We start from the raw sequence: 26123 nt of genomic DNA, 5'->3' as shown, positions 1-26123 counted from the left end.
AGTAACAGAGGTTCAAGCACTAAAAGTTGGAAATCCATTATTTGTAGACTTTTAAAAAAAAAAAGAATAATTTAAAAATCTTTACATCTACTAGGACTTGTTTTCTCCTAAAGCAACTCGACTGAGTATAATTTTTAAACTAGCTTGTTCTCCCTGAGCTTTAGCTGTTTTTAGCCTTTGGACGGAACTCGAGAGAATTCTGGAGGATGAAACTCAAAGCCCTCACATGTTCTGTTAAATGCGAGGAAGACCAAACCTCTTGATCTATACTTCATGGCCTGAAAACAAAATCAATCAGATAAATTCCAAAGGTAGCTCAGAACAAAACCAACAGGAAAAGCAGTAGAAATAGATAAAACTACCATGTTTTCTTTCTCTAACATCTTTCATAATTACAGTCACTGTTTACTCACAATAACTCATGTTATTCATGCAGGGCTTTGTCTGTCTCTCCAAATCCATTAGCAAGATATCACCCTGACACTACAAGGTAGGTCTTGAATTGAACCTTTCCAATCCATGTATAAATACAAATAACCATCACTATTGAAAGAAGTCAGATCCTACCCCAAAGTACCTATGATTTCTGTCTCAGAGCCCCATGTTGGACATGGTTCCAATGGGCATGAGGTCCAAACTCCTAACACCCACTTTAGGAAGTTTATGAAACCTGAGATCCAGATTTTACACTTCGCCTGTCTAAGCAACACAACTAAATGACTCTTTACATGCTCAAATAAATTTTTCCCCTGCTAATAGTGATGAAAGTATTTGTATTCAAGTCATTCCAAGAAAACTGAGTTAGCATAAATGTGGGACAGGCAGAGGGAGGAGGGAGAACATGCTAAAATATCACCAAAGGTTATAGATGCACAAAGAATTTCATTATTCAAGGGAGTGATGGATTTATTGGGAGACAAACAGGGGAGCTGGAACTAAGTGTGGTAGATCTACCCACATTTTCTTAAAAAATAAAAAACATTGTCTTCTGAACTTCACCTCTACATAAACCTCAACAAGCACTTTTTAAAATAAAATATAAAATAACAGTAGAAAATATAAAAGTATATCATACATAAAGGAAAGTGTTATTTCATAAAAACTGTATTTAGGGACTCCCCTGGGAGTCCAATCGCTTGGACTCCACATTCCCAATGCAGGTAGGTAGGCCTGCGTCCAAAGCCTGGTCAGGGAACTAGAACCACACGCTGCAACTAAAGATCCTGAGTGCTGCAACTAAGAGCAGACATAGCCAAATGAATGAATAATTAACTAATTAATTAAACACTTGTAAAGGTCACAGCCCAGGGACAGAGACCCATTAAGAGACTCAGATTTAAGGAATTCCCTGGTAGTCCAGTGGTTAGGACTCTGCGCTCTCACTGCCAAGGGCCCAGGTCAGGGAAGTAAAATCCCACAAGTCACGCAGCCCAGCACCAACAAAAAACGAGATTCAACCCTAAAATTATAAAATGCTTTCCCTCCCCCACATTCTGCCACTGTATCAAGGGTCCAAAATATTAGAGCTAAAAGGTATACACTCTACTTAAGAAAAAGTTCTTAGGAGGACACAAGGGAAGCAAAAACAAGGATACTAGCATAATATGAACTGCTGCTGCTGCTAAGTATCTTCAGTCGTGTCCGACTCTGTGCGACCCCACAGACGGCAGTCCACCAGGCTCCCCCGTCCCTGGGATTCTCCAGGCAACAACACTGGAGTGGGTTGCCATTTCCTTCTCCAGTGCATGTAAGTGAAAAGTGAAAGTGAAGTCGCTCAGTTGTGTCCAACTCTTAGCGACCCCATGGACTGCAGCCTACCAGGCTCCTCCGTCCATGAGATTTTCCAGGCAAGAGTACTGGAGTGGGGTGCCATTGCCTTCTCTGAATATGAGCTTCAGGTACCTTCAATTACTTTAATCATTAAATACAAGCCAACTCCAAGCCAGATTACACAAAACGCCCAACTAGATAAAAGCCTGTTCACTCACCCCAGGTCTTATTATCTAATACATCATGCCTGGCTTTCAACTAGAAACTATAAGCTATACTAAAAGGCAAGAAAAAATAGTGTGAAGAGACAAAGCAAGCATCAGAATTAGACTCAGATATGACATACATTTTCAAATGATCAGACAGGGAATTTAGAATAACCATTATTAATATCTTAAGAGCTCTAATGGAAAAAGCTGACAACATTAAAAACAGAGGGGTAGGCAATAGTAAGCAGAGACATGGAAGCTCTAAGAAAGAATACAAATAAAATGCAGAACACAGTAACAGAAATGAAAAAGGCCTGGACGTTGCTGAGGAAAGAATCAGTAAGCTTGGAAATAAATTAACAGAAACATTCCAAACTAAAATGCAAAAAGAAAAAACAGAATTAATGAAAAAAGAAAAAACAGAAACTGCTAAGAACTGTGGGACAATTTTAAAGGGTATAAAATACACATAACTAAAATACCAGAAGAAGAGAGAATGGAGCAAAAGAAATATCTGAAGTAACATGGCCAATAATTTCCTAAAATTAACGATATACACCAAACCACAGATCCAGGAAGCTCATAAGAACCAAAAATACCAAAGTCAATTTGACTAAAAATACAAAAATCAAAAAAGAAACTTAAAAAACAAGAAAGAAGAGAATGCAATGGGATATTTACAGTGTTAAAAGGAAAAACCCACCAACCTAGAATTTTCCATCCAATGAAGTTACCGTTCAAAGGAGAAAAAATGATATTCTCAAACAAAAACCTGCTATGCAAAAACTGTTGAAAAGAAGTTCCTTAGAAAGAAGGAAAATTATATAGGTCAGAGACTCATATCTACACATAGGAAAGAGCGTGCGTGCGTGCGTCTGCGTGTACACGTGCGCACGCGTGAATGCCCAGTCATGTCCGACTCTTTGCAACCCCATGGACTGTAGCCAGCCAGGCTCCTCTGTCTGTGGAATTTTCCTGGCAAGAATACTGGAGTGAGTTGCCATTTCCTCCTCCAGGGGATCTTCCTGACCCAAGGATGAAACCGAGTCTCCTGTGTCATCTGCACTGCAGACAGAGTCTTTACCACTAAGCTACCAGGAAAGAGCATGAGAGAAGGAATAAATGAAGCTCCACCCACTGGCTTCTTTATACAGTAAAAGATGGGTACTGAGGGAAATGGCGTGTGTGGGGAGGCGACGTCAAATAGGAAACAAACAAGAGAACTAGAGAAGGGGAAAACAAAGCAGTGAAGGAACACAGGGATTTGGTGGTAGGAGCTGGAAGTAAGATTTTAAAGGTTGCAGACAAGCCAAGTCTCATTTAGAAGGGGATTTTCCCTTCCGAGCAAAGGTCTGAAGAAGGAAACTGAGGGTATCTGCCTTAGAACATGCCAAGCAGACAGGGGCTTCCCGAGTGGTCCAGTGGTTAAGAAACCGCCTTGTTATGCAGGGATCTCCCATGGCAAGGAGCAACTAAGCCAGAGCTTCGCAACTACTGAGCCCAAACACCACAACTAGAGAGTCTGTGCACAGCAACAAAAGATACTGCATGATGCAACTAAGACCCAAAGCAACCAAATAAAGAACATTCCAGGCAGATAAAAGGGCAAGAACAAAAGCTCTTGAGATTGTACCAAACTGTACCAAGATTCTTTAGAGTGTAAGGAACAAAAGGGGGCCAGTGCTGCTGGAGGGCAGAGAAAGAGGAGGATAATAGTGGTAAGAGATGTGACTGCAGAATCCCCTGGCAATCCAGAGGTAGGACTCTGCACTTTCACTGCTGGGGGCACGGATTCAATTCCTGGTGGGGGGACTAAGATCTCACAGGCCTCAGGGCAACTACTGAGCTCATGCTCCAGAGCAACAGAAGACCAAGTGCCACACCGAAGACTCAGTGCAATTAAAGTAGAAAAACAATTCTTGACTTGACCTGGACAGAATAGAGGTGAAAATACATGGCTGACTCTTTGTTTTTTTTGAAATATAGTTCAGGCACCATAAGTTCACCCTTTTAAAGCATACAATTTGGTGAGCTTTGGTATATTCAGAGAGTTGTACAACCATCACCACTATTGAATTCTGGAACATTTCCATCACCCCAAAAGAAACCAATAGTCACTTCTCACTCATCTGTGCTCCCCTGTCCCTAACCACTAACCTCTTCTGTCTCTCTGGATCTGCCTATCCTGGATATTTCAAATAAATGAAATCAAACAATATGTAGTCTTTTACATCTGGTTTCTTTCATTAGCATAATGTTTTCAAGGTTCCCCACACTGTAGCAGGTATCAGTATTTCATTTCTTTTCTAGCTGAGTAACATTCCATTTGTAAGAACAGACCGCATTTTGTTTACCCATTCATCAGCCAATGGACAACTCAATGTTTGTGTTATTAGGACGGGTTGATTCTTACGTTGCTGCAGTTGGCTGGTCTGCACGACTTGCAGGATCTCGCTTCCCTGACCAGGGATTGAACGTGGACCGCCACAGTGAAAGTGCCAGTCCCAACCACTAGAATTCCCAGGATAGGTTGATTCTTTAAGCATGGGTTCATAAAGAGTCAAATACTACTGAGTAACTGACACTTCTCACTTAGCAATGGCAGATTTGGTATCTGCAGGGGTCACGGCAGGGGACTATAACTGTCAAGGGCACCTCCAGCAAGAGGGCATCTGGCCTTCTGACCATACCTCTTCCAAACCCCTTTGATTCAACCCAACCAGTCCTGAGCCAGGGTCAGTCTTTCAACACATGTTCACAGACCCCTGGTGAGCCCCGGGTCTATGCCAGGCCCTGGAAATGCAGAATGCCATGAGGCTCCTGCCCTTTGGGACTCAGATATCTTGATCTAAGAGACCCCCATTAAATAAATCCTCAGAGAGCTCTTGGCAGGAGAAAGCAACCACACATCAGATTTAGCAAGTGACAGTGTCTGAAGTACTTGATTATTCTTATCACCCAACTTCAGCAAGAACATTTTAGACCAGTAAGTAAATCTTTTGGAAACAGACTACTTCATCAGTCACTAGCCATCACGTGGCACTGGACAAGTTACTTCTCATCCTCTCTAAATTTCAGTTTCCTAGTCTGTGACATGAACCTAATGATAGCATTTAATGCTTACCTTATAAGATGATCATAGGGAATAAACGAGTTCAGGTAAAGCAGCCAGCAAATAACTACTAAGTGCTCTTTAAGGATTACTACAAGCTAAATGTGTTCTTGATGTTGAAATTCCAGCTCTGAGATTCCTGAAATTCTTGACCCAGGTTTGACTCAAGGAACCACTGAACACTGATCTTGAGACAGAAGAACTTGCACAGCAGATGAGGTAGGGAAGAGCAAAGACAACTCACCAGCACTAAGATTTTATTTTTAATTAAAAAATAGGTAGAAGGGCTTCCCTGGTGCCTCAGTGGTAAAGAATCCACCTGCCAGTACTGGAAACACTGGTTTGATCGCTCGTCCAGGAAGATGCCACATGCCACAGAGCATCTAAGACCTTGTGCCAAAGTAATTAGAGTCTGTGCTCCAGAGCCTGAAAGCTGAAGCTACTGAAGCTACACACTCGAGTGCATGCCCCACAACAAGAGAAGGCACCACAGTAAGAAGTCCATGCTCGCCCCAACGAGAGAGTAGCCCCCACTCACTGCAACTGGGGAAAAGCCCGTGCAGCACTGAAGACCCAGCACAGCCCGAAATAAATGAACAAATATTTTTTTAAAACAACAGGTAGAAATAGGCAGAGCTTCTTATTCATAAGCACAGATCCATTCTGTACCACTTCTTGAAAGAAGTGGATGAGACAGGTCTGTTCAGAAGATTCCTCTTTCCCCCACCGTCTCATGCTTTTCCAGCACCAATGCTTCTTTCTTGGCCTCTTTCCTCTGTCCACCACTGAGTTCCCTTCCATCCTCCAAAGACCCATCTTGAAAAGCAATCAAATGGAACTGAACTTGGCCGAAGGCCATCCGTACAAAGACCAAGCACATAAAAAGAGAGGGAGGGACAGGGGAGGTCATAACTTACTTTCCAAGGAGCAAGCGTCTTTTAATTTCATGGCTGCAGTCACCATCTGCAATGATTTTGGAGCCTGAAAAAATAAAGTCTGACACTGTTCCCACTGTTTCCCCATCTATTTGCTATGAAGTGATGGGACCAGATGCCATGATCTTCGTTTTCTGAATGTTGAGCTTTAAGCCAACTTTTTCACTCTCCTCTTTCACTTTCATCAAGAGGCTTTTGAGTTCCTCTTTACTTTCTGCCATAAGGATGGTGTCATCTGCATATCTGAGGTTATTGATATTTCTCCTGGCAATCTTGATTCCAGCTTGTGCTTCTTCCAGCCCAGCATTTCTCATGATGTACTCTGCATAGAAGTTAAATAAGCAGGGTGACAATATACAGCCTTGATGGACTCCTTTTCCTATTTGGAACCAGTCTGTTGTTCCACGTCCAGTTCTAACTGTTGCTTCCTGATCTGCATATAGGTTTCTCAAGAGGCAGGTCAGGTGGTCTGAAACGTCCTGTTTCAGTTAGTAGCAATTCCATTCTTCCAGGTGTTCACACCACAGATTGCGTTGCCTTGACTCCTTTCTCCCTTTCACATCGCCTCCACCCCCGCTGTAGGCGTACTTCAAAATAAACCCAGGCCGAACTGCTGCTGACCACCTCCATCACTGCCACCCACCCATCCTTCACCTGGACCACGGCAGGAGCCTCTAAACTTGTCTCCCTGCTTCTACCTCACTCCTCTTTGCTTTCTCCACAAGGCACCCAGAGTGAGTCTGTTAAAAGACAGGATGAAATGTGTCCAATCCACTGCACAAAATCCTCCAATGGCCCCAACTCACTCTGAGTGAAAACAAACATCCTCACAGCAGTCTGCAAGGTTCCCACAACCTGCCCATCTCTCCCTTTACCCCCAGCGCCTCTCTGACCTCATCCTCTTCATTCCTCCCCTTTACCCACCCACTCCAATCACACTGGTCTCCTGGCAAGTCCACCAACCTGCCAAGGGTGGTCCATCCTTTGGGCTTTCGAGCTTGCTCTTCCCTCTGTCTGGACCACTATGTCCCCATTTAGCCACTTGGCTCCTCTCACCTCCTTCAGATATTCACTCAACTGTTACCTTCTCAGAAGACTTCCTAAGCACTCTCTTCAAAATTGCAATGCCAAGACTTCCCGGGTTGTCCAATGGCTAAGCCTCTGAGCTCCCAATGCAGCAGGCCCAGGTTCAATCCCTGGCCAGGGAACTAGATCCCACATGCCCCAACTGAGAGTTCAAATACCACAACTAAAGTTCCCATGGGCTGCAACTAAGGATCTGAGTGCCACAACTAAGACCTGGTACAGCTAATATTTATTACTTTATTAATAAATAAAATTTTAATGCCAGGCAACACTCCACATTCTGCCTCCCTCCTTTATTACAACATAATGTGCATTTACTTGGTTATTTTGCTCATGTGCCTTTCACCACTAAAATTAAAGGTCCACAAGGACAGGGGTTTTTGCCTTCATTGTGTAACACAGTCCTGGTGCTCAGAATAGCACTGTGCACTATAATTTTTAATTTTTCAGGAAGCATTTTATAAAAGCAAAGGAAATTTCAATCCTATTGTTTTAACCCAATAAACTTTAAATACTATCATTTGTAGCACATATTCATATTATATTTACATTACCATGTATTATAATATTTTTAAAAGTCAGTTAAATATTTTGCCTTTTTTCTTCATACTAAGACTTCAAAAATATAGTGTGTGTTTTATATTCATAGCCTAACTCCAGGGCTCAACACTGCAGAGTGACCACCACACTGGACAATGTGACTCTAAAACAATGCCTGGCACAGAGTGGGCACTTATAAATGTTCACTGAATGAAAAAGTGTTTTCCCAGGAAGAGGCAGCTACAGTATAGCACAGGATTTTCTAAACTTCAGTTATACTCCATGTTCACAATTTTCGCTATAACCTGTACTAGCTTTCCCTTAAAATGTCATCCTTTATAAACTTGAAAAAATATTTTAAAATAAAACTTTATGTTGCTTCTATAAATGGAAAAGAATGCGCTGAAGGATAAAATGCCTGGGCCTGAGTCCCTACTCAGTCACTCACTCCAGATTCGAAACCAAGGACTTCCCTAAGCCTCAGTTTCTTCTTCTGCAGAATATGGACAATTCCAACCTTCACAGGATCACGGTAAAGATTAAATGAGATGCTGTCATAAACTCTTTGCAACTGGAAAAGTAGTCATTAAATGAAGGAGACTGAGAAGCCAACTCAAGCCTTATGTCATGCCCATCATTTTCACATGTAGCAATAACAGAACATGGCAAGCACATCTGACAAGAGAAGACCAAGGACTCAGGTTCAAATCTTGTCCTCCACTTACAGGTCTGTGACCTTCAGGAACTCATTTATTTACCAAACACTTACCAAGTGCCTACAACGTGCCAGGAACTAGATTAGTAGTTAAATAAGTCAAATAAGATATGGACTCTACCCCTGAGGAATTTGCAGTCTAGCAGGGAGAAAGAGATGAGAAGATAAGAAAAAGCAAAAAATTGTCAAAAAAAAAAAAAAATCAAGTCATCTCTCTCAGGTCTGTTTGTTCATTCTGAGATGGAAATAACACCTTCCCAACCTAACTCACAGGGCTGCCACAAAAATCAATTTTTAAATGTTTGTCAAGTACTCCAAAAACTTGAACTCGTTATTCATTAGAAAAGTATTTTTTTTTCCTACTTGTAATCCAAAACGACTCTGACTCCTGTTAATGCCCAGTTTACACATTCACTCCAATAACACCACATCTGTGAAATTCATTCCACTTTTGCAAATGTTAGTAAACACGAAGAAAAGGAGGACGAACAGCTTTAGCACAGGTGTTTAATTTCAAAATCATGATCCAGGTCACAGTTCAGTCTTGCTACCTAGTTACAGCCCGTGGAGATAAGCAGTCACAAGGTAAAGCAAACTGAATAATTTAAACTGAAGAAAGAGGAAAAGTCATAAAGTAGTGTAGGTAGACACTGTCCAAGGTTACAGCATATCTATATTGGTGAGGTAATGCTGGGACTAGGTCTTGCTCAACACTGGAGGTTAAAAGCCACTTTAAGGCCATAGCAACGTGCCCACACTCTGTTTTTAAGTCTAGAAGTTGATCTGATCTGAGCAAACCGCTAAGAAAGATGATCTGAAGGACCAGGTTCCCAAGAAGTGGAAACCCTACCCAAGCAAGACTAAGTGAGTGTGACGAAAGCAAGACGGTCAAGATTCTATGATCCCTCCTAAAGTTTAAAACACTGAATGGGAACAAAATCAAAGTCTGGAGCACCCAATCATTTCCAAAGAGGAAGAAAGGAAAAGACTCTCAGGTGAGGCTCACGCTGCATCTTCTTGCTAATTTCTCCTTTTTTCCCCACCACGTCACTCGCCCATTCTCAGGCGACCCATTGCAACTCAATCCCCCAAGTCGCCCCTTCCCCCTGCTCCGCTTCCTCAACAAAGGTCACTCCTCTTCATTCCTGGCACCTATGATGCTTTCCCTTTCCGGGACGACTTGCTGGCCGCCGCACCCAGGACGGCCTTCGCGCCCACCTCGGAGCAGCCCCCGCGCACGGCCAGCGGCGCGCCCACCCTGCTCGGGCGGGAGTCGGGACACCCCTCCTCGGAGGCCGGAACCGCCGCGCCAGGCCCCTCCCACAGGAAGCCGCCGCCCCCCGGCGCCGGGGCCGCGCCTCCCCCGGCCCACCCCGCGCCGCCTGCCGCCCCCGGACTTCCCTGCGCCCCCACCCGCCAGCTGCGTCCCCAGTGCCCGCGCTGGCTACCTGCAGCGGCCACAGAAGCGGCGCCCAACTCCTCTCCCACTTCCGCTTTCCACAGCCCTCACTCGGGCCAGGTCACGTGACCACGCGCGGTCAGCTGACCCGGAAGAGGCTGGCCGGGCCTCAGGTGTGGGCAACCTAGGCCGGGCCTGAGAACCTCTGGCCAGAAGGCTTTCTTGTCCTTTGTATGTTTAAAAAGTGGGAGGATTTTCCACTTGCTAGATGGTCTCCCAGCAAACAAATTGAAGTCTCGCAGAGTGCCAGGCGCTTCGTTTACTCCTCCCATCAACGCTGAGGGCGGGTCTATCTTAGCTCCATTTTACAGGTGAGAGGAGGCGTTCAATCTATTAAGTCAACAGATATTTATTGAACTCCTTAGGGTTAACAGACAAGATAAAATACAGAACACCGAGTTAAATTGTAATTTTAAACAGCCATTAATACGGAGGTGTGCCCCAAAATATTGTCTGGTACAGTACATATTTATAGTTAAAAAAAAACTCATATGTAATGGGCATCCTATGTTTTAATTTGCTATACCTGACAACCCTAAGCCTACTATGTGCCAGGCACGTTTCTAGACTGTAGAAACTCAAAAGTAGCTTTTGTGGAGCATCTGTTCTTGTGACATAAAACAAAGGTTAGAAAAGCTCCGAAACCTTTGCTGTTGTCCATAAGATGCCCCAGCACACCAAACTAACCCCATTTCGATAATATATGGATTAGATAGAACTTTATGAATTGGAAAATAAAACATTTTAAGTCCATATTCTTTACCAATGGTCAAGAACTTCAGCTTTGACAAGTTGAATGAAGGCTCAATTTTTCACTTTCAATCACCATTAACTAAAATGAGTATTAATCACCTAATTAACCTTAAGCACTGTTCACTAATTAGTCTGTTATTCTTAGGTCTTCCAGTTGGAGGGATCAGATATGCATACAAATTAAACTGGTTGAGCATTTAGTCTCTACTTTTCCCATCCCAAATCCATCCAGGAGATGGCCTTTTAAGGAGCTACAGTCCTCTCTTAACACCTTAATTCTTACAGTAATCCCATCTATAAAACTACTAAAATCTCTCTAGTAACGTTCTCTAGATGGGAGTTGTACTAATTCTATTCTAGGGGAAGGCCTCTTTGATTTGGTGGCATTTGAGTAGGTGTTCACCCAAAGGAAAAAAGGGATTAGACAAGGCAGTCTCTCACTGTGGGTTAAAGGAGTAAAAGCTTAATATATATCCTGAATAATGGCAGCCCACTCCGGAACTTTTGCCTGGAAAAATCCCATGGACGGAGGAGCCTGGTAGGCTACAGTCCATGGGGTCACAAAGAGTCAGACACGACTGAAAGACTTCACTTTTCTTTCATAAAGTCCGTACATGGTCCCTTCCACCCCTCCCCTTTGTTTCTTTCATCTCATCTCCAACTGCAGTTTGACTCAGTACCCTGCTTCAGCCACTCTATCCTGAGGGTCTGTGGACTTGCTTTTCCCCTCTTCCTGGAAAGCTGTTTTCCTGGGTAGTCAGTTGGCTCACCCCCTCATCTCTTTCATATGTTTGCTTAACTGTCCCTTGCAGTAAAGCCTTTCCTGGTTACACTATTTAAAATCGCAACTCATCTCTTCCTTCCCCTCCTCCCAGTCCCTTCCTGATTTGTTTTTTCTCTCCTTATTTCCTCAACTTAGCACTATCTGCCTTTCACATGAATGTGTATATGTATAATCTGTTACCCCCAACAAAAAAATTACGACGACAGGAGCCATAACCCAGCTTCCAAAGCAGTACCTGGCCAATAGGAGGCCTCTTTAAATAATCCGTTGAATGAATAGACTACATCAACTTTTATTGAGCACTGAACTGGCTGCTATAGGTCCTACAATATAGGAGATATTTTAAGACACATAAAAAATGTGAACTATGTCATCATGAAAGCACCCCCAAAAAATTAAAAAGAAGTTGAAATGTTCATTTAAGGAAAAAGTCCCCTGAAACAGTCCCTGACTTTCAACCTACTTAAAGAAGACAACCAAGTAACTGCAATGCAAAGCAGAAGTAATAACTGCTCACTGAGGGCTAGATTTGAAATGTCTTAAGTATGGTGGGAAATAAGGGTCCAAATCTGTCCTTGGAGAAAACTCTGATTTGGGTAATCAGGACCAGTTTGCAGAGGGAACAACACAGTGGCTTCTTGGAGACTAAGTAAGTGGGGGTTGGCAAGAACAATTCTCAGGCAGAAGAGAAAACAAGGTCAAAGGCAGAGACAAGAAAGTCCGGGACACTCCCAGGAAAGTCCAGAGGAATTCTAGATATACTTACTGAATTCAAGTCATATTTCTTCTGCATCAAGTTTTTCTCTCCCCTACGCAACTGTTAAGTATAAAGTTTTATAGCCTGTAAATTTTCCTGGAAGTGAAGTCAAATATTCACTGGCACACAATCAAGACCTTTTCTCTTTCATAAAGGGTCTCACATGTTAAAGTTGTCATTATCTCCAAATGAGTTATACGTGGAGTCCTTCTACATATGTCTGCTGCTGCTGCTGCTGCTAAGTCGCTTCAGTCTTGTCTGACTCTGGGCAGCCCCAGAGATGGCAGCCCACCAGGCTCCCCCGTCCCTGGGATTCTCCAGGCAAGATCACTGGAGTGGGTGGCCATTTCCTTTTCCAGTGCGTGAAAGTGAAAAGTGAAAGTGGAGTCGCTCAGTCGTGTCCGACTCTTCGCAACCCCATGGACTGCAGCCTGTCAGACTCCGTCCATGAGATTTTCCAGGCAAGAGTACTGGGGTGGGTTGCCATTGCCTTCTCCGCTACATATGTTTGAAAGTGTTCATTTATTAAGGTAAACTGTTTCCAGTGACAATTTTCATAATAATGTTTGAGATTTCTTCACTTTCTTCATTTTTTAAAAAAACAAGGAGCTTCAAACTACGTGTTTCAGGGTTCACTTCACTTCTGGGTCCTCTGAGGTTTTCTGGGGTTTTTTTTTTTTTGTATTTTGGCAGCATGTGGGATGGTTTCTCAACAAGGGATGGAACTGGGGTCTCCCAGTGAAAGCTCCAAATCCTAACCACTAGGCCACCAAGGAATTTCTTCCCTTCACTTCTGAGAGAACCTGTCCCCAGACACCTTCAGCTACCAAAGACATTACCCTCAACTCCCTGAACACTCCCTTTGGATTTTCAGACCTCATGAGTCTTTGCCCTCATCATCCTTCAAGATGTGGCTCCGAAGCTTAGGCCTCTAAACTCAAACTTGCCCCTCGACACTACACAAGATATCACTTTGCTCGTAGCTATTACATCACCCAAATCGTGGTGGTGTAAATTAGCTCTCAGTATGTATTTTTTTCCACAGTCCCAAGGCTTCAGGGGACTTGGAGACTAACATTACAGGGAAAGAGAAAAGGGATTAAAGTATTACCAAAAAATGACAAAAGCTACAAAGTGTCAAGAAGCCTATATTGACAAGTATTTTTAATGTTTACTAGAAAAAGAATGGCTCAAAGCCTGATCTTTCTTTTCCTGACCATTCTCCTAAATCAGTGGTTCTCAAGTGTGACCCCAGGTCAGCAGCATCAGTGTCACCTGAAACTTATTAGAAAGGCAGCTTGTCCATCTCTGCCCAGACGTACTGAATCAGAAACTGAGGACGAAGCCCAGCTATTTCTAGTTCTGCAATCTCTCCAGGTGATTCTGATTTACACTCAAGTTGGAGAACATTGATCTAGGTCATTCTCCTTCACCATAGTGTCCACAGAGTTATTGCTGATTTCAATAAACCTCTTTTATTGTGGGGTCTAGTTTCTATATAATCCCTGCCTTTCCAGGCAGCAGGAGCAGTCAATTAAGGAATAAATTAGAGACAGGAATATTAGTGAACTATATTTTCACTATAGTGAACTATAGTGAACTATATTTTGAGTGAACTATATTTTCTAGGCATGAAATAAAAACTTAATGGGAATGAATGGAGAAGGGACCCAGGTACCTCAAACCATTTCAGAAGTGACATCAATAAACTTGAGCAAGAGGAGTACAGGTTGAAATAAAGATGACTCAGAAGAGATTCTTACCTTGAATGCCTTTTTTGGTGATGCCATTAGTAAAAATAGGAACTCAACCAGTGAAGAAATTTTAAGCAGGGGCAGGAGAGACAATTACCTAGTTTTAACCCTCCTCCTGAGTAATAATGCCAAAAATGTTCAGAAGGATGTGGCCAAAAGACTAGGTTATGGAATAAACAAGGATTGGACCTATAGATTCCAGAGGTATTCATATAATGTGATCATTATGACCAGCTTTGAGGATAGATAGTACTGGTGAAGGAGAAAACAGAGAGACATGGAGGCCAAGACAGTTCTGTGGATGGTGCCCTGTGCGCAAGGCAGAAGAGAATGCACTAAAGGAGGCTGAAAAATCACCAGAGATGCAGGGGGACCATAGTGATGCATCATGAGAGTGAAGAGAGGAGAGACAGTCCAGAAAGAGGAGATGGTCAGCCATGTAAAATTCTGCAGAGGAACTGAGAATGTCAGAAATAAGAACAACAACACAAATTGATATGATAGGGAATTCCCTGGTAGTTCAGTGGTTAAGACCCCCCAGAGGTGTGAATGACTTTTTGGAGGTACAAGGGCTAAATTATAATCAAGGGGTGAAAACTGGAGTGAAGACTAGAAAGACAGTATAGAATTAACTCAACACCACTGAAGATAGATGACTGAAAAGACATTATTCAGTCAAGTTCACCAGCATGAATTTCTAACAGACCAGATTTCATAATTACAGAATTTCAGCAAGGAATTATGAGCCCTGTTTTATGTAAGTGGAGCAAGAATATTAAGGTAAAAAATTGAGAGATAGAGATCCCTGCCCCAAATTGCTCAAAATGAAGTAGGGGTAAGAAAGCAGGGGTTGGCCTGGCATAAAGGTAAGAAAGTGGCTCTGAGTTGGTTTGTTTCAGTGTTAATGCACCATTTAGTCAATGTTAGCCTGGCCTCGTTTTCTTGAGCAACCACCCCTTGCCTATAAAATAGTATTTCATAGAGTTGTTTAGTCACGAAGTCATGTCCAACCCGTTTGCGACCTCATGGACTGTAACCTGCCAATCCCCTTCTGTCCATGGAATTTCCCAGGCAAGAATATTGGAGAGGGTTGCCACTTCCTTCTCCAGGGGCTCTTCCCCACCCAGGGGTTCAACTGGAGTCTCCTACCTTGGCAGGTAGTGTTCTTTAGTACTGAGCCACCAGGGAAGCCCAGTCTTTAGGTCATCTGAACCGACTGACTCAACAATAAAACCAAATACAGAATATTTGAATTCAAGTGTACAGAAGCTGGGGCATCTCCAGGCAAGAATATGACCCCATGGGGTGTCTCCAGGCAAGAACACTGGAGTGGGTTGCTATGCCTTTCTACAGTGAATCTTCCAGACTCAGGGACCCGAACTTGGGTCTCCTGCATTACAAGTAGATACTTTAACGCTGAACCACCAGGGACGCCCTAAGGGCCAATTAAAGTCTCTAAGGACTGCAAGGAGATCCAACCAGTCTATTCTGAAGGAGATCAGCCCTGGGATTTCTTTGGAAGGAATAATGCTAAAGCTGAAACTCCAGTATTTTGGCCACCTCATACGAAGTGTTGACTCATTGGAAAAGACCCTGATGCTGGGAGGGATTGGGGACAGGAGGAGAAGGGGACGACAGAGGATGAGATGGCTGGATGGCACCACTGACTCGATGGACGTGAGTCTGGGTGAACTCTGGGAGTTGGTGATGGACAGGGAGGCCTGGCGTGCTGCCATTCATGAGGTCGCAAAGAGTCGGAGACGACTGAGCGACTGAACTGAACTGAAGGATCAATAGTGTTAGTCACTCAGTCGTGCCCGACTCTTTGCACCCCATGGGCTGCAGCCCACCAGGCTCCTCTGTCCGTGAGATTTTCCAGACAAGGACACTGGAATGTGTTGCTATTTCCTTCTCCAGGGGATCTTGCCAACCCAGGGATCGAACCCAGGTCATCTGCACTGCAGGCAGATTCTTTAACGAGTGGGCTACAAGGGAAGCCCCTGAGGGCCAATTATGAAAGTGAAGTCGCTCAGTCGGGTCCGACTCTTTGCGACCCCATGGACTGTAGCCTATCAGGCTCCTCCATCCATGGGATTTTCCAGGCAAGAGTGCTGGAGTGGATTGCCCTTTCCTTCTCCAGGGGATCTTCCTGACCCAGGAATCGAACCCGGGTCTCCCGCATTGCGGGCAGACGCTTTACTGTCTGAGCCACCAGGGAAGCCCTGAGGGCCAATAGTTGATGCCAAACAGCGTTTTCTCAGGCGACCACCCCCCGCCAGATCCCTCCCAAGATTTGACCGCGCCCACACCTCCCAGGCAATCGGGCGGCCGTACTGCGCAGGCGCGCCGGTTGCTCAGAGCCGGAAAATGCCGGCGCGCCCGCCAGGAGTCGCCGCTTAGCTGCAGCTTCTTTTCTCGGTTCCCAGGGGCCCGGATTGGTACCGAGCGACTGGCGGAAGATCCGCGCGCATGCGCGGTGTGGCCTCGTTGGGCCAACATGGCGCCGGTGGAGCACGTTGTAGCGGATGCCGGGGCGTTTCTGCTGGATGCGGCTTTGCAGGTACAGGGTGCTTCTGTGGAGAGGAGCGGGGTCTGGGCTGGTGGCCCCTGACGGAGTTTGGGAAATCCGGCAGCACGTTGCGTGGTGCGGAATGGTGTGAGCTGGGCTGGTCTCCCCGCAGGACATCGGGAAGAACATCTACACCATCCGGAATGTGATCAGCGAGATTCGGGACAAGGCCACGCGCAGGCGGCTCGCCGTCCTGCCCTACGAGCTGCGTTTCAAGGAGCCCTTCCCTGAATACGTGCGACTGGGTGAGTACCTCTGCCCGATGTTGATAGTGAAGCTGGGTCCCAGGTTGCTGACTGAACCTGCTCTGGTGCTAGTTGGAGCCTGGTTACTTTATCAGAGTTGGTTTAGAAACCCCACGGTCAAGATCCTGGTGGGAGAGAGGCTTCCTGAGTCATGAGTTAGCCAGGCCTTGCTGCTTACTAGCTATGTTCCCTTGCGTGTATCACTCAGACTCTCTAGGCGTCAGTTTCCTCATCTGTAAAATGGGATTAACAAAAGTACCTATCCTCGAGGTTGCTGGGAGCATTAAAGGAAGAATAATGTCACTCAGCACAGTGTCCAGCGTTTTGTAAATATTAAATTTGTTTGGATTAAAAATAGAAGTCCTGCCCTGGAAAGGACCTAGGTGGTTGAAAGTGTTTTTAGGGGTTTTAGGGTTTAAAGGCTGATATTGGAGATGATGCTACCTACACTACTTGTGACTTCTTTAGCTTTCTCTAACATACTAGTTTTGTGATCTTTGACAAGTTACTTAATCTTTCTGAGAAAATACTAATAGTATTTAGTTCACAAGATTTGGCTAAAGCAGTCCCACTCCTAGGGATATACTGAGACAAAGCTGTAGTAATTCAGAAAGATACATGCACCCCTATATTCATAGCAGCACTATTTACATTTGCCAAGACATGAAAACCACCCAAATGTCTATTGACAGATGAATGGATAAAGAAGATATGGTACAGATATACAATGAAATACTACTCAGCCATAAAAAAGAACAAAATAATGTCATTTGCAGCAACATGCATACAACTAGAGATTATCATACTAAGAAAGACACATATCATATGACATTACTTATATGTGAAATATAAAATGTGACACAAATGACCTATCAGAAACAGAATCACAAGCATAGAGAACAGACTTCTGGTTGTCAAGAGGGAGGGAGTTGAGGGAGGGAGGTTGGGTTATTAGCAGATGTAAGCTTTTATATATAGACTGGATAAACAACAAAATTCTACTGTATAGCACAGAGAACTGTATTCAGTATCCTATAATAGACCATAATGGAAAAGAACATTTTTAAAAGGAATATATATGTATAAATGTATAGCTGAATCACTTTTTTGTACAGTAGCAATTAACACAACATTGTGAATCAGCTGTATTTCAACTTAAAAAAAATTTTTTTTTCAGCTTAAAAATTTTTGTAAAGATTTGACTGAAGGACAAAATGAAAAGCTTTTAACATAGCACTTGATACATAGTACCCAATAAATTTTAGCTGCTGTTAATTAATAGCTGCATTTTTAGTGAGCTGTATACTTATTGTTCCTGGTGCTAAAGTAGCAAACTAAGATCATGGCATCTGGTCCCATCACTTCATGACAAATAGATGGGGAAACAGTGGCTGACTTTATTTTTGGGGGCTCCAAAATCACTGCAGATGGTGACTGCAGCCATGAAATTAAAAGACGCTTACTCCTTGAAAGGAAAGTTATGACCAACCTAGATAGCATATTCAAAAGCAGAGCTATGGTTTTTCCAGTGGTCATGTATGATTGTGAGGGTTGGACTATAAAGAAAGCTGAGTGCCGAAGAATTGATGCTTTTGAACTGTGGTGTTGGAGAAGACTCTTGGGAGTCCCTTGGACTGCAAGGAGATCCAACCAGTCCATCCTAAAGGAGATCAGTCCTGGGTGTTCATTGGAAGGACTGATATTGAAGCTGAAACTCCAATACTTTGGTCACATGCTGCGAAGAGTGGACTCATTTGAAAAGACCTTGACGCAGGGAAAGATTGAGGGCAGGAGGAGAAGGGGTGACAGAGGATGAGATGGTTGGATGGCATCACGGACTCAATGGACATGTGTTTGAGTGGACTCAGGGAGTTGGTGATGGATAGGGAGGTCTGGCGCGCTGCGGTTCATGGGATCGCAAAGACTGAGCAACTGAACTGAATGTAGCAGAAGACATCTTTCTGTTAATGTGTCAAAATATTATTGTATATGCTTATTATTGATGTCTCAGGAGAATAACAACACAAGAGCTGGAGATCACTTTGTGTTAAATAGGGATGTGGGTTTTCTTGTTGGGGTGGGTTTACATACAAAAACTGTTCAATATTTGTTACCCAGTATTTTTGTCTCATCATAGACAATAATTATTGGTTGAATCACCTTTCCATCCCACTTGTACTGTGATCATCCATTCTATTAAAAAGAACTGTTAGAATCACAGAACTTTATTGCTGAGGGAGAAGAGACTTTCTATTCTAATATAATACCAGAGCCTAGAAGAGGAACTCTTATCATTTGCAAATATTATGCTAACTTTCAATGATTTTCTATTAACTTTTTTCTGTCCCTTCATCTGCACTCAATAAGGACATTACAGTAAACATAACTGGCATAAATCTTGAGAGATACAAATGTCTTGGTTCTGAGTAGAAAAAGATCAGGAGATGAATGAGTGAGGTGTGTTTGGGGATACTGATCCAAAGTTCTTTTCATACTTTCATTACAGTTATCCAGAGTCATATGGCTCTTTGCTTTTAACTGAAGTTTGGAATCTCTTGTTTACAGTGACTGAGTTTTCAAAGAAAACTGGAGACTATCCTAGCCTTTCTGCTACAGATATCCAAGTACTGGCACTTACTTACCAGCTGGAAGCAGAATTTGTTGGGGTGTCTCACCTAAAACAAGAACCAGAAAAGGTAAATAAGAAGGATTGTGATTTCATCCATTTTTACTTTTTTATTATGAGAACTATCAGATGTACAGAAGTAGAGGGAGTAGTGTAATGGACCCAGTGTCCCCATCATTCCGCCTCCATAGTTATCAACTTATGACCAGTCTGTTTTCATCTCCACCCACTCTAGCCATGAGCATTTTGAATTCAGACATCTTATTTCACTGATATTTCTTGGTGTGTCTTGAAAGAGATAAGGTATGTCTTTTTAAAATATAACCACAAAACGAATATTACACTACACAAAATTAATAGCAATTCCCTGGTATCATCAAATATCCAAATGTGTGTTTGTTCACATTTCTTAATTATTTTATAAATTTTTTAATAGTTTATTTGTTTGAATCAGGATCCAGATAAGGTTCATTACATTGTAGTTAGCAAATGTGTCTCAGTCTTGACCTGTAAGTTCTTGGTGAGAATGGTTAAATTTTAAAATGCTGAAAGAGGAACTTTCCTGGTGGTCCAGTGGCTAAGACGCCAAGTTCCCAATGCAGGGGTCCCGGGTTCAATCCCTGGTTAGGGAACTAAATCCCACATGCTGCACCTAAGCAGCTTTGTATACTGTAACTAAAAGATCTTGCATGCCACAGCTGAGACCTAGCACAGCCAAATAAATTTTTTTTTTTTTAATGCGAAAAAAAAATAAAAATGCGGAAAGAGAGTAAAAATCAATTATATTATCACTACTTTTGAAAAAATAGAATTCTTTTCCAGAAACAAGCAAGAAGGAATACCAAAAATGCTACCCTTTTTTTCAACTCTTTCTAACCTTCAAAATTCTGGGTTCCTGTTGTGCTTTTACAGATTTGTCCAACTCGTTTAAGTTGAAGAGATTAATGGTTTTGTGCCTGGGCCGCACTGACTGTTTCCAGGCCAGAGGATTTTGGAAGATAGATAGTTTATACTGTAATAAGTAATTTCAACTAGTGGTTACAAAGAATGACTTGATCTCCACTGTCTAAAGTCATCAAAACTAGTAGACTTGTGAGCACTCCACTGTAGTGGACCGATGTTCCTATTCCAGTTGGAACTGCCTTCACTTGTTCTCAGCCAGCTTTAGAGTCCTCCAATCCAAAAAGTCTAAAAGCGATGCCGAAAGTACAGACTTCCGTGTGTCACCAGAATGTTTTGGGGGGATGGGAGTCAAGGGAATAGTTTTACATAAAGGCTGACTTTGTGGCTGAGCCGGGTTTCTGTTTTGGCATCTGTCAACTTGAGATTCCTAAAAACCACCCTTTCCTGCAGTCTTTTGGGCAGGAGTTAACCTGTTTTGTATCAGAAGCTTTAAAACTCCTCTCTCTTGACCCAGCAATTCCACTTTTGGGCATTTATCCTAAGGATGTAACCAAAGATACTTCCAAGTTTTATACATAATGATGTGCATTAGAGCTTTATGTCCAGGGCCAAAAAAGGAATGTCCTAAAATGGTTATTTGGTGGTAGTGGACTCCCTGAATAATTCTTCACATATATTTTTATGTTTCTCACTCTTTAAAAAACATTGAATAAATCTTTTTTATTTCAATAACCAGGGGGAAGTATTTTGTTTTCTGTTTTTTTTTTTTTTTAATTACTCTTCCATGTTGAATTTTCAGCCTGTATTTCTTTGCTTAGTGCTGTCTCTTGTTCCTTTTTCTTTTTAAAGGTTAAAGTGAGTTCATCGATTCAGCACCCGGAAACGCCTCTGCACGTTTCTGGTTTCCATCTGCCCTCAAAGGTAATTTCTGAGACAGGCCGGGCTCTTCATGCTTTTTTCTGCTCCATGTCAGATCTCCACAAATTCCAGGGAACCAAATTTATCCCGAGAGATGCTGCAATATGTACAGTCCTGCCTGATCTGACTTGTACATTGTATATCATGTCATCTTTAACTCTCTCTCTCAGTTTTCAGGTTTTAAAATTACTGTTCTTTTAATCTCAGCCTAAACCCCCACGAGAAACAGTAGAACACAGACACCCAGCCAGTGAGCCTGAGGACCTAGAGTTCAGTTCCTTCATGTTCTGGAGAAATCCTTTGCCTAACATTGATTGTGAACTGCAGGAGCTGCTGGTAAGGCCCTGCCTTATGATCTGATGACCACAGACTAGCATCTTCCAGCTGCACCCATGGGCAGGGAGTTTGAATTCTATTAATGTTTCAGATGGATGGAGGTGAGGATGTTCCAAATGAGGAGGAGGATGAAGAGAATGGACTTGATGAAAGACAGGACCAAGACAGTGATGATGACGGTGGTGGGTGGATAACCCCCAGCAACATCAAGCAGATCCAGCAGGAGATGAAGCAGTGTGCTGTCCCCAAGGACGTGCGGGTCGGCTGTGTGACTACAGACTTTGCCATGCAGGTGGGTGGAGTGGGTATCTGTCTGCCTGGGCTCAGTGTCATACCTGTACGGACAGTGGTCCCTCGGAGGTTGGGGATGGGATGTGCAGAACTGTTACATAATGCTTCTTTTCCTGGTTCTAGAACTTTGCCTATGCTCTTTGGTGATTTGCCATTTCGCTTGGAGGTTGGGGATTCATAATATATTGACAAAATGTATATAGTACGTTACATTTCTAACGTCTGACATTCACAATCGGTTGGTGCTTTTCTTTCAGTGTGTGTAATGTTCTGTGCTGTGTTCAGTATTTCGAGACTATAGAGGTTTCCAACCCAGAAATGAATAATTTTGCTCTGACACAATGAATGTCTCTGTTAAAGAGATTGCTTTAAAAAAAAAAAGAGATCACTCATGGGAGGTCTTGGCTAATTAACGCTCACAGTCAGTCGCACTTGGTATCAGAAGAATCTGGGTCCTTGTCCTGGTTTACCCGTCTTGAGAGGCATCCTATGCTTGCTTTTCTTGAGCAGAAGCCCTTCATAAGCCAGACCAGGGTTTGTGAAGTTCTCTTAACTGTGATTATGCAGGTGTTAAAGATAATGTCGGTTTTGCTCTGAGTTTGGTTCCCCGTTAACGTGTTGGTTGCAGAATGTCCTGCTGCAGATGGGGCTGCACGTGCTGGCCGTGAACGGCATGCTCATCCGCGAGGCCCGGAGCTACATCCTGCGCTGCCATGGCTGCTTCAAGTACGTAGCCAGTAGTGTGGGCGCCGGTGCCCCTGTCGAGCACCCGTCTCTACCTAAACCTGTGGGCTTCTTGAAAGGGAGCCTTGCCTTCTGTGCAGGTGTTCCTTCCACCTCAGATTAGCCCCAGTGACGGGATGGTTTCTTGCACAGAATAATTATTTCCTAACCCCTGTTGAGAGGGTTCTGTTCACTTGCACAGACATCAGGTCAGGGGCCTGGCCTCTCTGGCAGTTTCATGCAGCTCTTGTCTCCTGCCCCTGGGAACTGAGGGAGAATTCCTTAAGGACAGACACTAGGGCCCCTGCTTGGTCCTTGAGAGCAGCAGCTTCTCTTGTTCAGAGTCCACCATTGGGGCTTGAGAAGGGAGGAGAGAGGCCTGGGGGTCAGCCTCAGCGCCCACACCCATCAACCATAGCAGCTTCGATAGTGCTTCCTGTATGATTCGTTAATACATTTTCAGCATCTCCAGAGCCACCTCCTGGCATCATGCCCAGTGACATGACATTTGGGGCCAAGGTATTCAGTAATAGTTGTAATAATGTAATAGCATGCCCCTGGAGAAGGGGGGGTGGTGGTAAGAGCGCTGACTCTGGAGCCATATTCCTTGGGCGTATGCATGCTACTTACTGGCTCTGTGACCTTGAGCAGCTAGCTATCTTGCCTAGCTGCCATTTCCCCACCTGTGAAATGCAGATATACCCACCTCATGGGGTTGTTTCCAGGGTACACTTGTAGCATAATGCCTGACAGAATTCGGTGAAGCGTTCACGGCCACTGTAAAAACATCCTGCTCAGTTTTCTTACTACCTGCGTCATTTTCCCCTGGAACCGTGGGGCAGCAGTGTGCATGTATCAGCCGCGAGATACAGCCGGGCAGCCCTGGTCCAGGATGGCAGTGCAGTTCAGCCTGTCCCCTTCCACTTCTCGGGCCGCCGCCTCCTCCTCCGAGGCCCGAGACTCGCCGTGCACCCCGGGGACTGGGTTTGCTGCCTGAGGCTCCAGTGTAGTGAGGCTCTTTTGTGTCTATAGGACAACGTCTGACATGAGCCGAGTGTTCTGTGCACACTGTGGAAACAAGACGCTGAAGAAGGTGTCTGTGACCGTCAGCGATGACGGGACCCTGCACATGCACTTCTCCCGCAACCCGAAGGTGCTAAATCCTCGCGGCCTGAGGGTGAGTGGAACGGCTTCCCCTCCCCTGATGGCAGGGCCCAGGGTTGGGGAAGCTAGACCTCTTAGCATCAGGAGCAAATGATCAGAGAGAAGAACAAAGCCTCATGATTTCTACAAGATAGTTCGTGAAAGCCTGTGATCCAGATGGGGAAGGCTCACAATTCAGCCTCCCCATGAGCTTTTTGAGGAGTTTGCAGTCTAAGAAGAAATCACCAGTAATTCCACACAATAAATTACATGTGGGGTCACAGAGAGGTTGTTTGTAGGGTGGTGGAGGTTGGATGTGTGCGGGAGTTTGAGGATGGGCAGAATTTCCAGAAGCTCCAAGAACCACAAGGGAAGGGGTGTGAAGTGCTCTGCACAAGAGTTCTGCCTGGACACACAGCCGAATGGATTTGTCTTGAGGAATCAGGAGAGAAGCATTGAGAGGCCAGCAGGTATTCCTAGGCAGATGCCACTAATGTGAGAAGGGTTGTTCATTTTTAAATTTTCTATTCTGAAATAATTTTAGATTTATAGAAAAGTTGCCAAAAAATAGTACAAATTCCCATTTAATTTCCCAATTTAATCGTTTACTACATTTGCTCTGTCATTTATATATATTTTTTCTTTTCCCCTAAAAGCCATCTGAGAGTAAACGCTACCTGCTGCCCTTTGGCCTCTAGATACTTTGCTGTGTGTTTCCTGAATGGGGAACTTTGGCTTTCACGCCCACTGTACAGTTAATAAAACCAAGACGTTAACGTTACTTCAGCACTACTATCTGGCTTCCCAGATGGTGCAAGTGGTCAAGAATCTGCCTGCCAGTGCAGGAGATGTTAAGAGATGCAGGCTCGATCCCTGGGTTGGGAAGATCCCCTGGAGTGGGAAGCGGCAACCCACTCCAGTATTCTTGCCTGGAGAATCCCATGGACAGAGGAGCCTGGTGGGCTACAGTCCGTGGGGTCACAAAGAGTCAGGTGCAACTCAGTGACCTAGCCTGCAGTTCTCCTGTCTATGGGTCATATTCAAAGTTTGACACGGATTTCCTTTGTGGCAAAAGAAGAAAGGGTTAGGCTCACACGTTGTGTTTGTCATCTCTCTTTAAAACTGAAGTAGTTTGTCAAGTCTGTTGTCTTTCACACCTTGACACTTTTCAATGGTTTTAAAGAGTCCAGAGCAGTTCCCTAACATCGCTGATTGGGTTTGCCTGGTGTTCCCTCCTGCTTAGGTTCAGGCTGTGCAGTGTTGGCAGGAGCACCCGGAAGTGATGCTGGGTCTTCCCAGTGCATCCTGTCAGGGGGGAAATGATAACTAGTTGTCCAGTTTACTGCTAGTAATAACTTTGATCACTTAGTTAAGGCAGTTTCTTATGTAATGCCAATATAATTAACCAAAACCAAGATGATCAAATTTCCCATAAGGTTATTATTTGTAATTAACAAGTAGAGAAACATAGTCGGAAGTCTGCAGTCTTTCTGTCTTTATCTGAGAGTATGTAGTCAGCATACGGCTTTGGGTTTTGCATCTGTGAGGTGAGGTGAGGCTCAGGTGGGAAGATCAAGTCAGGGGCTTAGTGCACAGCAGGCAGTGGTGATAGACTCCACTGGGGTTGTCAGCCCACATGCAGAGTTGTCAGCTGAGCTTTCAGGATCTGGTGTGCATGAATACGAATCCCGGTCCTTCTAATGGCCTTTCCCCTTCTTGTTTGCAGTACTCTCTCCCCACTCCCAAAGGGGGCAAGTATGCCATCAACCCCCACCTGACCGAGGATCAGCGCTTCCCTCAGCTGCGACTTTCCCGAAAGGCCAGGCAGAAAACCGACGTGTTTGCCCCTGACTACGTAGCTGGGGTGTCTCCCTTTGCAGAGAATGACATCTCCAGCCGCTCAGCCACCCTGCAGGTCCGAGACAGCACCCTGGGAGCCGGGAGGAGACGGTTAAATCCCAATGCTTCCAGAAAGAAGTTTGTGAAGAAAAGGTGAAGCATAAGCTCGACAGGCAAGCTGGACGGCTGCCAGGAGACCCGGTCTCAGGTTCCCCAGTGTGCCAGCCCCACAACCCCCTGGACACAGAGAAAGGGCCTGACTTCCTCAGCGCTGCCTTGGGACTTGCTGTGGTGCCTCGGGTTGGGTTTGTGGTGGAGCCTGGCTAACCCCTGACCTGTGCGCATCCAGAGAACTGGGATTCCTGCCTTGTTGAGGGAGTTTGACGAAAACAGAGCAGATGGTGCCTGGAGCAGATCTTCAACCTTTAAAGATAGGAACTTCTAAGTGGTAATATTTTTCTAATAAATGTGATTATAAGCTTCTGTGCATTTTTTTCTTAAATTTTATTTTTAAACTTTACAATATTGTATTAGTTTTGCCAAATATCGAAATGAATCCGCCACAGGTATACATGTATTCCCCATCCTGAACCCTCCTCCCTCCTCCCTCCCCATACCCTCCCTCTGGGTCGTCCCAGTGCACCAGCCCCAAGCAT

At 44.2% G+C, this 26123-nt stretch overlaps 2 protein-coding genes across 4 annotated transcripts in view; one reads left to right on the top strand and one right to left on the bottom strand.

Moving 5' to 3' along the window:
• WWP2 (WW domain containing E3 ubiquitin protein ligase 2) overlaps window positions 1-12455 on the bottom strand; it is a 144831-nt gene extending 132376 nt beyond the window's left edge. The window contains exon 1 of one of the 3 annotated variants that reach the window (XM_059876647.1): window positions 12130-12455. In XM_059876647.1, the coding sequence (XP_059732630.1) occupies window positions 12130-12156 (27 nt within the window). In that variant the 5' untranslated portion in view covers window positions 12157-12455. Of the gene's footprint in view, window positions 1-9585; window positions 9890-12129 lie in introns of those variants that run through there. The other 2 variants (XM_005218541.3, NM_001083414.2) reach the window with 2 other exon arrangements.
• NOB1 (NIN1 (RPN12) binding protein 1 homolog) lies at window positions 9264-25953 on the top strand. The gene is given in 10 exon segments (NM_183083.1): window positions 9264-9362; window positions 16301-16434; window positions 16556-16688; window positions 19254-19384; window positions 21067-21138; window positions 21343-21471; window positions 21563-21763; window positions 22391-22488; window positions 23518-23662; window positions 25355-25953. Coding segments are annotated over 9 exon segments (1242 nt in total). The 5' UTR covers window positions 9264-9362; window positions 16301-16371; the 3' UTR covers window positions 25625-25953.
• Window positions 25954-26123: the final 170 nt, after the last annotated feature.

This window comes from Bos taurus, chromosome 18, assembly GCF_002263795.3.
Source record: "Bos taurus isolate L1 Dominette 01449 registration number 42190680 breed Hereford chromosome 18, ARS-UCD2.0, whole genome shotgun sequence".
NCBI lineage: Eukaryota > Metazoa > Chordata > Mammalia > Artiodactyla > Bovidae > Bos > Bos taurus.
This window is presented reverse-complemented; position numbering and strand designations above follow the sequence as displayed.